This window comes from Hevea brasiliensis, unplaced genomic scaffold (assembly GCF_030052815.1).
Source record: "Hevea brasiliensis isolate MT/VB/25A 57/8 unplaced genomic scaffold, ASM3005281v1 Scaf236, whole genome shotgun sequence".
Taxonomy (NCBI): domain Eukaryota; kingdom Viridiplantae; phylum Streptophyta; class Magnoliopsida; order Malpighiales; family Euphorbiaceae; genus Hevea; species Hevea brasiliensis.
Window position 1 is genome coordinate 26,456 of NW_026614736.1, and position 13,814 is coordinate 40,269.

The 13,814-nt window shown below is 34.5% G+C and overlaps 5 protein-coding genes across 5 annotated transcripts; all 5 read left to right on the forward strand.

Moving 5' to 3' along the window:
• Window positions 1-23: 23 nt before the first annotated feature.
• Window positions 24-1,076, forward strand: LOC131168743 (auxin-responsive protein SAUR68-like). The gene has a single exon (XM_058141808.1). It carries the CDS (start codon window positions 543-545, stop codon window positions 987-989), a length of 447 nt encoding a protein of 148 aa, XP_057997791.1. The 5' UTR covers window positions 24-542; the 3' UTR covers window positions 990-1,076.
• A 468-nt stretch (window positions 1,077-1,544) lies between these two features.
• LOC131176776 (auxin-responsive protein SAUR68-like) lies at window positions 1,545-3,533 on the forward strand. Its single transcript, XM_058141810.1, has 2 exons — window positions 1,545-1,789; window positions 3,317-3,533. The coding sequence occupies exons 1-2, from the start codon at window positions 1,545-1,547 to the stop codon at window positions 3,531-3,533; spliced, it is 462 nt and encodes a 153-aa protein (XP_057997793.1).
• Window positions 3,534-4,485: 952 nt separating this feature from the next.
• LOC110660217 (auxin-responsive protein SAUR68-like) lies at window positions 4,486-5,054 on the forward strand. Its single transcript, XM_021818432.2, has one exon. The coding sequence runs from the start codon at window positions 4,486-4,488 to the stop codon at window positions 4,927-4,929; it is 444 nt and encodes a 147-aa protein (XP_021674124.1). The 3' UTR covers window positions 4,930-5,054.
• A 2,526-nt stretch (window positions 5,055-7,580) lies between these two features.
• Window positions 7,581-8,641, forward strand: LOC110660220 (auxin-responsive protein SAUR62). Its single transcript, XM_058141806.1, is given in 1 exon segment — window positions 7,581-8,641. A coding segment is annotated over 1 exon segment (447 nt). The 5' UTR covers window positions 7,581-7,583; the 3' UTR covers window positions 8,031-8,641.
• Window positions 8,642-9,791: 1,150 nt separating this feature from the next.
• Window positions 9,792-11,761, forward strand: LOC131168754 (60S ribosomal protein L23a-like). The gene is made up of 3 exons (XM_058141814.1): window positions 9,792-9,890; window positions 10,959-11,322; window positions 11,528-11,761. Exons 1-3 carry the CDS (start codon window positions 9,875-9,877, stop codon window positions 11,610-11,612), a joined length of 465 nt encoding a protein of 154 aa, XP_057997797.1. The 5' UTR covers window positions 9,792-9,874; the 3' UTR covers window positions 11,613-11,761.
• Window positions 11,762-13,814: the final 2,053 nt, after the last annotated feature.

Here is a 13,814-nt window from a genome sequence, read left to right on the forward strand (position 1 = left end):
CTGAAGTCTCAAATAGCATCCTATTAATAAGCAATGCTGTTACAGAGCACACACACACACATCACTGTCAGATACAATTTCCATGAATACCTGTTTTGGCAATTCTTGGACATATTGGGTCCAACTTGGCCTATCCATGTCGACAACAGAATCAGTCTTACACAACCTAACCAAATTTTATAAATAGTTTTAGATCAGCAAACATTAAAAGCAATAAACAGAGATCAGAGTATCAATTTTGCTAGTAAATTACATGGCAAAAGGATATAGATATGACACCACCTTGTTCCACCTTGATGGGATGATTATGAACAGTAGCAAACATGCCCACCTCCCCAAAAGGCTCTTACATCCACCTATCACATGGTGTTGCTTCCCATGTGACCTTCAATTGTGAGGGACCATGTCTTCCTCTGAATATATATATAGTCCAGCTATTTAGCCTTACTAACCATCACAGGGTTAGCATTCACACTCAAAAATCTCAAGTTCTCCTCCACTTTCTCCCATAAATCTTTCCATTCATTTTATAGAGTAGCAAGATGATCAGTAACAAGAAACTGCTTAAATTGTCAAGGAAATGGCAAAAGCTGGCTGCAATCAAGCGAAAGAGAATTACATTGCCACAAACCATTGGAATTACTAATACTAGCAACTGCAGCACATCACCAATGTCTGAAAAGGGCCATTTTGCTGTGTATTCAGCAGATAAAAAATGTTTCCTTCTTCCATTAGAATATCTTAAAAATGAAATCATCAAACAGCTGCTCAACATGGCAGAAGAAGAATTTGGATTGCAAAACAAGGGGCCTCTCACACTGCCATGTGACACAGAGCTTATGGGATATGCATTTGGTTTGATCAAACAGCAGGCTACTAGAGATGTTGAGAATGCTTTCTTGACATCCATATCTAGCTATTGTTTTTCACTGTCTTTCTGTCTGCAAGATCAAGTAACTAGCAACCAGTTACCAATTTGCAGTTTTTGAAGAGTTATAATTAGATTTGTAAATAACGCACACAATAGCGTATTTTCATACAATTTATCAAAAGTCTCAAAATATTTTTCATGCTTATTTTTGTCCAATATGCATTAAGCCCATCAGCTGAAAATGCAAAATAACATGCTCATGCTCTACACTCGACATTACTAACAGAAATCCAAATTCTTAAAACCTCAAAAAAAATCTCCCATTAATTTATAAAATTTTCTCCTAAAGCTTGGAGGCCTTGTGATTTGTGACCTTGTAGTGTCCTTGAACCAGAAGACAAAATGAGAATGCAAACAATACTCATCTTCACTATAGGAAATAAGTTGTTAAACATAAATAACTATGCTAACAACCCAAGGTATCTCCCCTGAATTAACTAACCACCTATTTCTACATTGAAAATAACAAGAGCACAGGGAAAGCTACATGATATGGAATGTCCCAACTCCCAAACCTTTTTACTATATTTACTACCCACTGCTTTTCCATTTACTGATCAACTCAATATTGTCTTAAGATCTAAATATCTTCTTCCAACATAGAACAAGAAGCATGATTAGCCCAAAGAAGCTCATCAAAATTGCAAGAAAGTGGCAAAGGAGAAGTGCCATGAGGAGGAATAGAATTTCTTTTCCTAAGATCAACACCAACAGAAACGCTAAATCTTCTAATACATCAACTTCAACTACTACAGGAAATTTTGTTATCTACACCAGAGATCAAAAGCGATTTACTGTTCCTCAAGCATATCTCAACAATAACATCATGAAAGAGCTATTGAAGATGTCTGAAGAAGTGTATGGGCTATCAAGTTAAGGTCCTATCAAATTGCCATTTGATGCTGTGTTCATGGAGTATGTGGTTTCAATCATCAAAAAGGGTTTAGTTAAAGACAAAGAGAAAGCTTTGCTTATGTCTATGGAAACCAGTTGCTGCTCAACATCTGTTGGTTTACATCAAGGACATACGAGTCAACAACTGCTCATTTTTGCTTATTGAAGTAGTTCAATTTTGTAACTGATCCTTATTACAGTGTAATATATGTGTTAAATCATTCAGCAATTCATAATGGAAAATAGATTATGTCAAATGAAAAACATCAGCGGCTAAAATGATTATATGGGACTTCATGTAATCCAACAATGTTGATGTAAAGACACGAGTGTCTGCTTGGAGAAAATTGTCAAAAGTATGATAGGAAACTCATTCAACATATTGAAGTATTGCTGGAGTTGATGAGATTTAGTAGATAAAAATATATGTGTATGAGTAAAGAAACAGCCATACCCAAGCATGGTGCAAGTATGGGCTATGTTAACTAAAGAAAGCATTCTTTCCATATAAAAGGAAGAGAGTGCTGCTGCTGGAAATAGTGAGTGTTGCTGCTGGAAATAGAGAGAGCATAGAGGCTTTGAGAGAGCTGAAAAGAGAGTTTTAGAGAGTTAAGAAAATAAGGAGGAAAAGGATGAAAAAAATCTTTAAATTTGTATATGTAAATCCTCTGTTTTACTAATGAATTTATGTTTTTTTTTCTCTCCTATTGTTCTAGCATAAATCTGTTCTTAGTTTTTCTTCCTTCAAATCCAACAAGTATGCTATGCTTCTTCATAAACCTAGTTGAATTCCAGAAACTGATTCATCTCAATATGCCTTCAGTGTCTATATATTACTTCTATGTGTTTCATTTTAATGTGTCTACTTGTTCATTTACAAATTTACAAACCATTATTTTAGGCATATCAATAGCAGACAAATGGCAGCGAGTAAAACAAATAAGAACCTAACAGAACAACATTGAAAAGCTGATTAACAAAAATGCTGGTTTGAGTTAGTAAGGAATACTAAGTAGAATGCGATTAACACCAAGAGAAGAGGAGAAAAACAAAATTTTCTCAATATTACTAAGCAAGTTACAGCTTAGGATTTGATTTATAGTGATAAAGTTAGTCCGTAACCAAATATGAGATACAAGTAAAGAAACAGCCATACCCAAGGATGGGATGACTATCAAACATAAGCAAAAAGAGGCTCTCACAGTCGCCTATTACATGGTGTTCCTTCCCATGTAACCCTGCATTGTGGGAGCTCCATGAAAGAGACTCTTGTCTCCCATGTGAATATCTATAGTCAAGTCATTTGGCCTTATTACCAATCACAAGATTAGCATTCAGCAACCTACAATCTACAGCTCTCATCCACTCTCTCCCATAAATTTTTCACTTCAGTTTATAAAGTGACAAGATGACCAGCCCTAGGAAATTCCTCAAATTGGCAAGGAAATGGCAGAAGCTCGCTTACATTTTCACAAACTTTTGGAATCACAGATACCATCAGTTGTACACATCACTAGTGGCTGAGAAGAGCCATTCTGTTGTGTACTCAGCAGATAAAAAACGTTATCTTTTTCCTTTGGAATATCTTAACAATGATATGATCAAAAAGCTAATCAACATGGAAGAAGAAGAACCCGAATTGCAAAGTATGAGGCCTCTCACAACTTATGGAATATGCAATTGCTTTGATCAAACAGCAGGTTACTAGAGAAGTGGAGAATGCTTTCCTGACGTCCATATCTAGTGGTTGTTTTCCACTCTCTCTATCTTCAAGATCAAGTAACAAACAAGCAGTAATCAATTTGCAGTTTTTGAAGAGTTATAGTTAGATTTGTGAGCATAGAATACAAATGTAAATTTATAAAATTTATCAGAAATCTTAAAATTTTCTTTTCCATGCTTAGTAGTGTCCAATAAATTAGCCAAGACATTTATCATTTTGACTTCCAAGAATAACACACAAAATAACAAGCTTCCACTCACTAATTGAGATTACCAACTGAAATCAAAGTTTAAGGTACCATGCACTATTGTTTTCCGGAGAATTAGAAATGAGTGGATGACGAAAGATATCTACTACCTCCTATAATGTTATACTATTGCTAATCTTTATGGAAGTTGACAAAATACCAAACCTTGTAATTTTGCTTTGTTGGCCCTCTTGTTTGTATCTTTACCTCACCGGCCATCTAAGTCTCATCAAAACCATATGATAATTCACAAAAATTCTATTGCTTGGAAAAATTTTGGTAGTTCACCAGAATCTTAGTATAGGTTGTTCAGAGTGTTTTGCAAAAATTGAAGAATCTGATGCCATAAGGCTTTTGTCATAAAGACATTGTGATTTATGGCATGCTAAAGAAATGAATAGGACTTGTTGTGTCCTTGAACCAAAAGACAAAACGAGATTACAACCAAATTCTGCTACCTTAATAGTCCAAAAGTTGTTAAACATAAATAACTACGCCAACAACCCTATGTTTCTCCTCTAAATTAACTGACCATATATTTCTACATTGAAAATAACAATATAAGGAAAGCTACATGATATGGAGTGTCCCAAACCTTTTTAACTATATATACTGCCCACTTCTTTGCCCTTCACTCAAGTTAATTCCATCTTAAGTTCTCAATACCCCTACCAATATAGAACAAGAAGCATGATTAGCCCAAATAAGCTCATCAAATTAGCAAGAAAGTGGCAAAGGACAACTGCCATAAGGAGGAAAAGAATTTCTTTTCCTCGGATCTGTAGCAACCAGAATGCAGATTGTTCTACTACATCATCAATTGGTAAAGGAAATTTTGTTATCTACACCAATGATCATAAGCGATTTACTATTCCTATAGCATATCTCAACAATAATATCATCAAAGAGCTACTTAAGATGTCTGAAGAAGTGTTTGGGCTACCAAGTGGAGGTCCTATTGAATTGCCATGTGATGCTGTGTTCATGGAGTATATGGTTTCACTCATCAAAAGGGGTTTATCTAAAGACATAGAGAAAGCTTTGCTTATGTCCATAGAAAGCAATTGCTGCTCATTGTCTGTTGGTTTCCATCAAGGACATACAGGCCAACAATTGCTCATTTCTGCCTATTAAAATAGTTCAATTTTGTAAATAATTCTTACTACTGTGATCTATGTGTCATATCATTCAACAATCCACAATGTAAATTTGATCATCTGCAGTGAAACAACATCAGTGACTAAAATGATTATATTACATTTGTTCATATAATTTAACTCATAAATGTATGCTTGGTGAACAATCTCAAGAGTATGACATGTAACTTACTAAACATGGTGAAGTATATTAATCTTTTTCACAAACCTGGGTGGATTTCAAAACTAATTCATCTCAAAGTTCTTCAGGTGTCTATTCATTGTCTCTGTGCGTGTGATTTTGAAATGTAGGCACGGAGTAGTGTAGCCTGGGGGGAAATATTAATTTACCATTATTATTTCTGCGTGCAACATTTTTATGTGTCTACTTATTCATTTACTAATTTCCATAACAAGTTTACCATATTAACTGGAAATATCTATATTAGACATATAACAAAGAGACAAACAAGTAAAAGCCTAAAAAAACAATCTAAAAGTTCTAGTCTTTACAAAAGTGCAGTATTTGAGTTAGAGGGGAATACTATGTACAATGTGTAACGCACCAAGAGAGAAAGTGATAGATGATGATGCCCAATCTATAATGAGCTTGAAGAGTTAAAAGATCTTTTGCAAATAAATAGCGGTACATGATTTTTTTTTTTAATGTAGAGAGAGACACGACTCACGTCTACTATATATGTCGCTTCATCGTAAGATCTTGGAAAAAAACAAAAAAAAAAAAAAAAAGCGAGTTAATTTAAGTAAGCGAAGTTTACTTACTAGAAAAAAATTTTAAAAGAAATTTTGGTAAAAAAAAAACAGATGAAAAGAAAAATTGTCGGGTCGGAACCTCAGGAACCCATGACAGAAGAATTAGAACCATTAAAAGTAAAGTAGTAGAAGTGAGATTAGAGTAAAAGCGATAAAAAAAGACTAAAATTACATAATGTGATGCATAATCGATTTGGAATCACTAACAATATTGATGAGGAAAGTACACAGCATGTAGTGGATTTATACGTGACTCGTGTAGACGATGGGTTAGACCTTTAGGCTTTAGAGATTGCAAAAAGTGCAAAATCCTGCATGCCAAAATAGTTTTCTTTTCGAAGGAATCTTTTTAATAGTTCTATTGCCATTTATTCTCCATTTGTGATCAGCAATTTTTCATTTATTTTTATTTTTAATTCCTTTTTGTATAATAATTATTTTGTAATAGCTCCTCATAGCTCTAAATAAAAATGATCTTCTCTCTGATTCGACCGAGCTAGCCTCTCCATTCTTCTTTCTCCTCTTTTTCTTTTTTACCCTCTTCTTCCTTTTTTTTTTTTTACGGCTATTGGATCCATTCGAAGAAGTTGTGAAGATTGGGTACTTGGAAGAGGACGTGTTGAGCGTTTACGAGGAAGAAATCTTGTTTACAAAGAGAGAATCGAGGGAGGAGATGGTCTCATAAGGTGAAGGAAGGCTCATGAAAGGTCTCTGCTCTCAAAAAATTGCTCCTCGAAAGTGCTCATTTCAGGCAATAAGGCAATAATACATTAACATCTAAATATAATAATATAATAAGTAAATAATATAAAGAAGTTAAATAGAGAAAAATAAGCTCAAGACTCCAAATATCATATGCAAAATCCCAACTTAGAGTCAAGGAGGCTAAAACCTTGTAAAGCCAAGCACACCCCTCCCTCTTGAGAGCTCTTTTCAAGGACAAAACCATGAGACTTAAGGGTCAAAGCGGACAAGACTTTGAGGTAAGCGTACAATCCAATTTGATTTGAATTGATTCATCATCAGTAAGTTTAAAGAAAATGGTAATCAAACAAACTAAGCAAGTCAATGCCTTAACAATTGAAGTTACTTTTGTAATACAATTTGAGGAGTTTGGCCTAGCAATCGAGACAGACACACCTATATACAACAAGACCAAAATATTCTATATTATAAGTATCACACCAGCACAGGGTGATCAGAGATAAAATGCATTAACCTACACAATTCTTCATTAAAATTCCAAAAAAATTGATCTTAAATTCAAGAATGGCATCCAAATTATAAGTAGTTCCATTTCAGATATGAACCACCAATTATATGTCTGGCAGTTCCTAGACATTACGTTTCCAACTTGCATTGTTTCTACCTTGTATATGTGTAGACTATAGAGCCAAACTTGTAAAAACTTTATTGATTTCACCAATAACTGAGTTTCTTGAAAATAGATTGGAATTCATTAAATGCAGCTATCAAAAGTAGGTCTAGATTCATATTGGCTTGTTATTTATCTCCATAGTTTGTGGTTGATATAGCTTGCAATGACTTGTGATATGTGGTCATTACCCACCATTCTTTGTCCACTCTTGAAGTACATAGATATGGCTCCCCTATGGTCCACCTTGTTGGGTTGATGGTCAAACAGAAGAAAACATGAAAGCCTCACAACAATCTCTCGCAACTAACAATCACATGGTCTTGCTTCCATGTACTTCTGCATTGTGAGAGCAACAAGCGATAAGTTGTCTCTGACCTAGTAAATATATAATCAAGTCACTTACTTTCCCTTCTACACATCACAGGATTAACATTTAGTATTCCAAAATCTAAAGCTTTCTTCCTATCAAAATCTCTCTGTTCAGTTCATAGACTAACAAGATGATCACTGCCAAGAAGCTTCTGAATTTGGCAAGGAAATGGCAGAAGCTAGCTGCTATCAGTCGAAAAAGAATCACGTTGCCACAAACCATTGCAAGCATAGATCCAAGAAGTCCTAACACACCAACAGAGGTCAAGAAAGGCCATTTTGTTGAGTACTCTGCTGATAAAAAATGCTTTTTGCTTCCTTTGGAATATCTTAACAATGAAATTATTAGAGAGCTATTCAACATGGCAGAAGAATAGTTCGGATTACCAGCCACAGAGCATCTTACATTGACATGTGATGCAAAGCTTATGGAATATGTAATTATTTTGATCAAACAGAATGTTACCAGAGATGTGGAGAAAGCATTGTTGACGTCTATAGCTAGTGGCTGTTTTTCATCATCTTTGCATCTCCAACATCAACCAACAATCCATCAATTACCAATTTGCAGTTTCTGAAGAGTTAGAATTAGATTTGTAAACATGGATATACAAGTGTACCTAACCAAGCATCTCAAAATTTTTGTTCCTGCTTAGTTAACTCTCAATTGAAAATAATTTTCAATTTGGTATAATTTATAGAAATAACAAAAATCTCAACATTACTAATTTTGCTCTCTTACTGTTTGCGTCTTTATCCTTGTGTTGTCCTCATAATCTCCTCTTTATCCTTGCATTGTGGGAACTCCAATAACAAGACTTGTGTCTTGAGTTTGTGCATATATAATAAACCCACTTCCTTTCCCTTCTACTCATCACAGCATTAGAATTCACTACTCCAATATCTAAACCTCTTCAGCTTCAGCTCCTTTGCTTCTTCTCATAGATCGTTCTTTCTTTGCCTTCATAGACAAGATGATCAGTCCCAAGAAACTCCTTAAATTAGCAAGAAAATAGCAGAACCTGGCTACCATCAGGCAAAAAGAATCACGCTGCCACAAACCATTGGAAGCACGGATACAAGCAGTTGCAGCACATCTGAAAAAGCTAAGAAGGGCCACTTTGCAGTGTACTCTTCCAATCAAAAACGGTTTTTTGCTTCCATTGGAATTTCTTGACAATGAAATTATCAGAAAACTATTCCAAATGGCAGAGGAAGAGTTTGGATTGGTGAGCAATGAATCTCTTACATTACTATGCGAGGCAGGGCTTTTGGAATATGCAATTGTTTTGATCAAACAACAGCATGTTTCTAGAGATGTAAAGAGAGCATCATGGACTTCCATAGCTAGTAGTTGTTATTCATCATCTCTGAATCTTCAACATGCCATCAATTAGCAATTTGTAGCTTTGAGCTGCTATAGTTACATATATAAAGAACTGATCATTTATTCAAGCTCCATGGTTTCTAGTTTCTTTTATTTATTTATTTTTTTCAATTATATCATATTTTACATTTTTTTTTCAATATCAAAACCTCTATAAAATTTACATTTTTTTTACTTATTTTGTTCTTTAATTTAAAAAAAAAATAAATTTGAATCATATTCAAATATATAAAAAAAATTTTAATGAAAATTTATTTTTGAATAATATTTCCAATGAAATTTCTTTCAAATAATAAATCAAAACGTTTCAACATTTTTCTTGATTATTTTTTAATATTTAAATTTAAAATTAAATTTGATTTGGTTAACTTAAATTATTTAAGAATTAAAATGTTGTTAAATTTAAGAATTAAAAAGTCATAACATTTTAAAAATCCATCAAATAATATACAATACAAATTTTTATTGTTTGAATTTCTTTTATTTTTAAATAATTCTGATGAATTATTGAAGGTTTTTTTTTTGTATAAATTGAGAAAAATAGTAAAAAAAAAATAAAAATAAAAAATACATATGAAAAAGCCAGGCCTAACACAACACCTCATGAAGAAACCCAGCCCATAACCCATTAAGGGTGAAACGGTAATTTCGGTAGTCCTTATAAGGTACCATTTTATCGTCTCTTTTCAAAACCCTACGAGACAGGGCTGCAACTTCTCAGGTCAGTTCTCTTATATTTTCTCTGTGAATTATCTTCATTTGTGCTCCTTAATCCGTCTATTACCCACTGCTCACTGCTTTCTCTGTCATCTAAGTGTGATTTGATAGCAATACAAGTTTTATATGAACCCTTAATAGTTTTCTTTAGTGTAAAAGTTAGTTTGTAGATCTATTGATTGCTTAAAATTAATTGAAGTCAGTATGGATCTAAGCTGATTATACCTAAATATTTATTTGGTTTGAAGTGTCTTTGATGCTGAGCTTTGATTTTCGGTTTTACCAGGATTGGGCGTTCTTTAAAAAGAATTTTAATCCATGGGTGCGGCTAAAGGTACGCTCTTTACTTCTGGTTTTGCCTTTTTTTTTTTTTTAATTTTCTATTTGGGTGCATTATTATATTGTCTATATGTTCGCATGGAGCTAGTTTTCTGATCTTAATAGAAATTGAGGTTTGGGTTTCTGTTAGGACTTCAAAAGACTAGCCTTTTTTCGGATAATTTATATTTTATGTCCCTAGCTGTAGTCTTGTTTTTGCTTATTAAGGGTGTATTCTTGACCGTGTAAATTGGCTTTCTTGGTTGTTTCCAATGGTAGCGTGTTAGTTTCTAATAGTAGTGTGTTGCCTGTCTATTAGTTGTTGGGGCTGTTTTTATATGGTGACAATTCCTTGAATGTTGCCCGATTGTTGTATGCAATGGATGTGCTATGTTTGAATGGAAAGACTTCAAGTTAGTGATTTAAATTTGTAGTTGAAAGTTAACTTATTTGTTAATTAATTAAATTCTTGAATGAGATTGGTGTCATATTTGGGGTAATGACTTTTTTATTAGCTATTTCTAATCCATATTCAAATGAGGTTTTTATTCACATTTAAGATTTTAACCTAGTGTCTTTAAATCTAATTAAATGCATCAATATATAGTATTTTTTAAAATGAATAACAAAAACTGTCTTAGCTATTTAATTTGTATAAGGCTATAAGTGTAATCTGTGTTGGCCAAACTGGTAATCGTAAAAGGAGAAGGAAGATGCTGTATTAGGACAGGAAACTATTAATCACTAAATTATCATGATAGCCAGTCTTATATTTTTGTGTAGAGAAAGAATTGGAAATATTAAGATATTGTTTCTAAAATTAAAATTATTTTTTGTTTTCATAGGCTCTAATATTGGACAAAATTTGAAAAAAAGAAATCTCAGTAGAATGCACATTTTTGCCACAGCAATTGATGTTTGCTCAGCTTATTGTGATTTTGAGTTTATTGGCCTGGCCTTGGACATGGAGTTTTCAAATGCATTCTTGTGCTCGTCTACTTTTTACCTCCTTTAATCTCAGAAATATGCGTCCTGTATCTGGTTTTTATTTGGTGCTACAAAAACTTGTCTTCACTTCTTGCAGCTGATGCTACCAAAAAGAATGATCCAAAGGCGCAAGCCGTCAAAGCTGCCAAGGCTGTGAAATCAGGACCAACATTTAAGAAGAAAGCTAAGAAGATCAGGACAAAGGTCACATTTCACCGGCCCAAGACATTGAAGAAGGAGAGAAACCCAAAGTATCCTCGCATCAGCGCACCACCAAGAAACAAGTTGGACCACTATCAGATTCTGAAGTATCCACTAACTACTGAGTCTGCCATGAAGAAGATTGAGGACAACAACACACTTGTGTTTATTGTTGACATTCGTGCTGACAAGAAGAAGATCAAAGATGCAGTGAAGAAGATGTATGACATTCACACCAAGAAAGTCAATACTTTGATCAGGTAACTATGTATTTTGTATGCTGAAGCATTTTGGTATTATTGGAAGTAAATTAATAAAACTAGCTTGATATTGCTTTGTTGATTCCTACTTTTTAGGAACTTAGCAATTAGTTTATTCTTTTGTTTAAATGGCTGAGATGTGGAGTCATGATTTACATTTAGTGTCCTCTCAATTGTATCCTTACCAATTCTTATTCTAATGCAGGCCTGATGGAACTAAGAAGGCATATGTAAGGTTGACTCCAGATTATGATGCCTTGGATGTGGCAAACAAGATTGGCATCATCTAAATTATGGTTTTGTGAGTTAGATCACCAGCAAAGTGATACCAACATATTGTTTTGTTGACAGTTTTGTTATGAGTAATTAAGTGATTTAGGGCCCCAATATCACGTTTGTTTTCTTTAAAATATTTTGAGAACTATAATTTCTGTTTTAACTCTTTCATTTAAAATTTATTTGATATGGCCAATTTTTCAATCTTTGTTCGCTGCATTCAAAGATTGGTAATAATAAACGAAAAAGCCAACTAAAAAAAAAAGGAAAATTATATAAACCAAAAAAAGAAATAATAGGTATCCCTGTTTACAAAAATAATTTCTAGTTCTAAATATAATTCTCCAATGCATATGGTAACACATACATAAGAGTTATGGTACCATGGAAGAACGTCAACAATCCCACCATTCTTTCCTATTGCGAGGCGTCACGTGATTTTTTTTCCTTTTTTTTTTTTTTTCTAAAAAGGACATCTTTCATTGAACAGTCTAGGTAAGCCGAAGAGAAAATATAAAGACTATTTGGGCCATTGGATTACACAAAAAGGAATCATACGCTAGAGATTTAGCTACTAAAGAGTGTGTCATTTTGTTACCCGACCTTCCAATGAAATCAAAAGATACAAAATTAAAATCTTGAGACACAGATAACACATCGTTTACGAGACCGTGGATACTTTGAGGGATCAAGGCTCCACTTATGCTGTTGATAACCACTTGGGAATCTTCTTCCACCATGATTCTGCAAAAATGTCTGCTTTTTGCCAAAATAGTAGCTTCTCTACACGCTATACATTCCAGGATAAGGGGATCAGTGATTCCTTTAATCTTTTTGCGGCTCCATCCAAAAGGCCCGCCGTCATCATCTCTAGCAACGGCAGCTATGGTTCCAAAGTTGCGTTGGATGCAAGTAGTGGCATCAGAGTTGATTTTAACCATACCCATTGGAGGAGTCTAGATATGGTCATGACGATCGGATTGAATCCGTTGAGTGGGACCATCTTGAGCTGTAAGGAAATCATCAAAGTGCATTTGAACAGCTTGAATGACTTGCTGATAAGGGAGAGGATCGCCCTTGAAAATTCGCTTGCGTTTATTTTTCCAAATTTGCTAGTTAAAAAACAGACAGCTGAATGAGTTCCTGTCCTTGCACACGATTAGCAATTTCGGAGAATATTTCACACCAACAATCCATCATAGAAATGCTTGCAAGATTAGAAGAATGCAGCCATATTGCTATTGTAGATGGGCAAGAAAAAACAGATGCCTGAAGGTTTCCTTCCTTCCACAAGCTGGACATTCATCAGAGAAATGGGGAAAATGATTTTTAGCACTACATTTATTGGAAGCTTCTCTTTCAGAAAGCGCCATAAAAACACAGCCAACTTAGGGGGGAGACGAAGTCTCCAAATTTGCTTCCAAAAGGCTGCATTATTCATAATTGAAATTGGACTTGGCCTGCCAGAGAGGAAAATGAGTGATCAATTTTAGAAAATTGGGCTAGGTGGTAACCAGATTTCATTGAGCAGGTTCCATCCTTTGTGAAATGCCAAACAATACGATCTTCCCTGTTAATCAAATTGATAGAAATTGCAAGAATATTCCGAATTTCCTCATCTTGGAAGATCTATCGAAGCACATTAGTGTCCCATTGAAACTGAACCCAATCCACCAACTGAGAAGCCCAATGAATACTCGGGTTAAGATTATCTCTAATTCTCGGGGCACTAGGAAAGGAGTCGGGAATCCACTTGTTCCTTACGCAAAATTGAGGAACCGTTTTTCATATGCCATCCAATACCTTGACTTAGAAGCTCTCTGCGCCAAAAAAGGCTTTGCCAACCCCAAGAAGCATTGCCTCCAGTTGAAGCATTCAAGAATGAAGGAAGAGTAAGGGAAGTATTTCCCCTTAAGAACCCGAGCAAGAAGAGAATTAGGTTCCTTAAGATACACCATCCCTGTTTCGCAAGGACACCATCCCTGTTTCGCAAGGAGGGCTTGATTAAAGCTATTAAGATCATAAAACCCCAAACCTCCAAAAAATTTACTTACATTCATACTCTGCCAAGAGACCCAATGTTGCTTCCTTTCATCCTTTCTTTGGCCACACCAGAAGTTTGCCACTAAACTATTAATTTCCTAACAGAGAGAGATAGGAAGTTTAAAACATGCCATAGCATATACTGGGATGGCAGCTACCATCGATTTAATTAA

Coding starts and splice junctions, on each gene's coding strand:
- LOC131168743 (XM_058141808.1), top strand. CDS start 543: ATGATCAGTAACAAGAAACTGCTTAAATTGTCAAGGAAATGGCAAAAG.
- LOC110660217 (XM_021818432.2), top strand. CDS start 4,486: ATGATTAGCCCAAATAAGCTCATCAAATTAGCAAGAAAGTGGCAAAGG.
- LOC131168754 (XM_058141814.1), top strand. Junction 11,323..11,527: donor AAAGTCAATACTTTGATCAG/GTAACTATGTAT, acceptor ATTCTAATGCAG/GCCTGATGGAACTAAGAAGG.
- LOC131176776 (XM_058141810.1), top strand. CDS start 1,545: ATGATTAGCCCAAAGAAGCTCATCAAAATTGCAAGAAAGTGGCAAAGG. Junction 1,790..3,316: donor TTGAAGATGTCTGAAGAAGT/GTATGGGCTATC, acceptor TTGGAATCACAG/ATACCATCAGTTGTACACAT.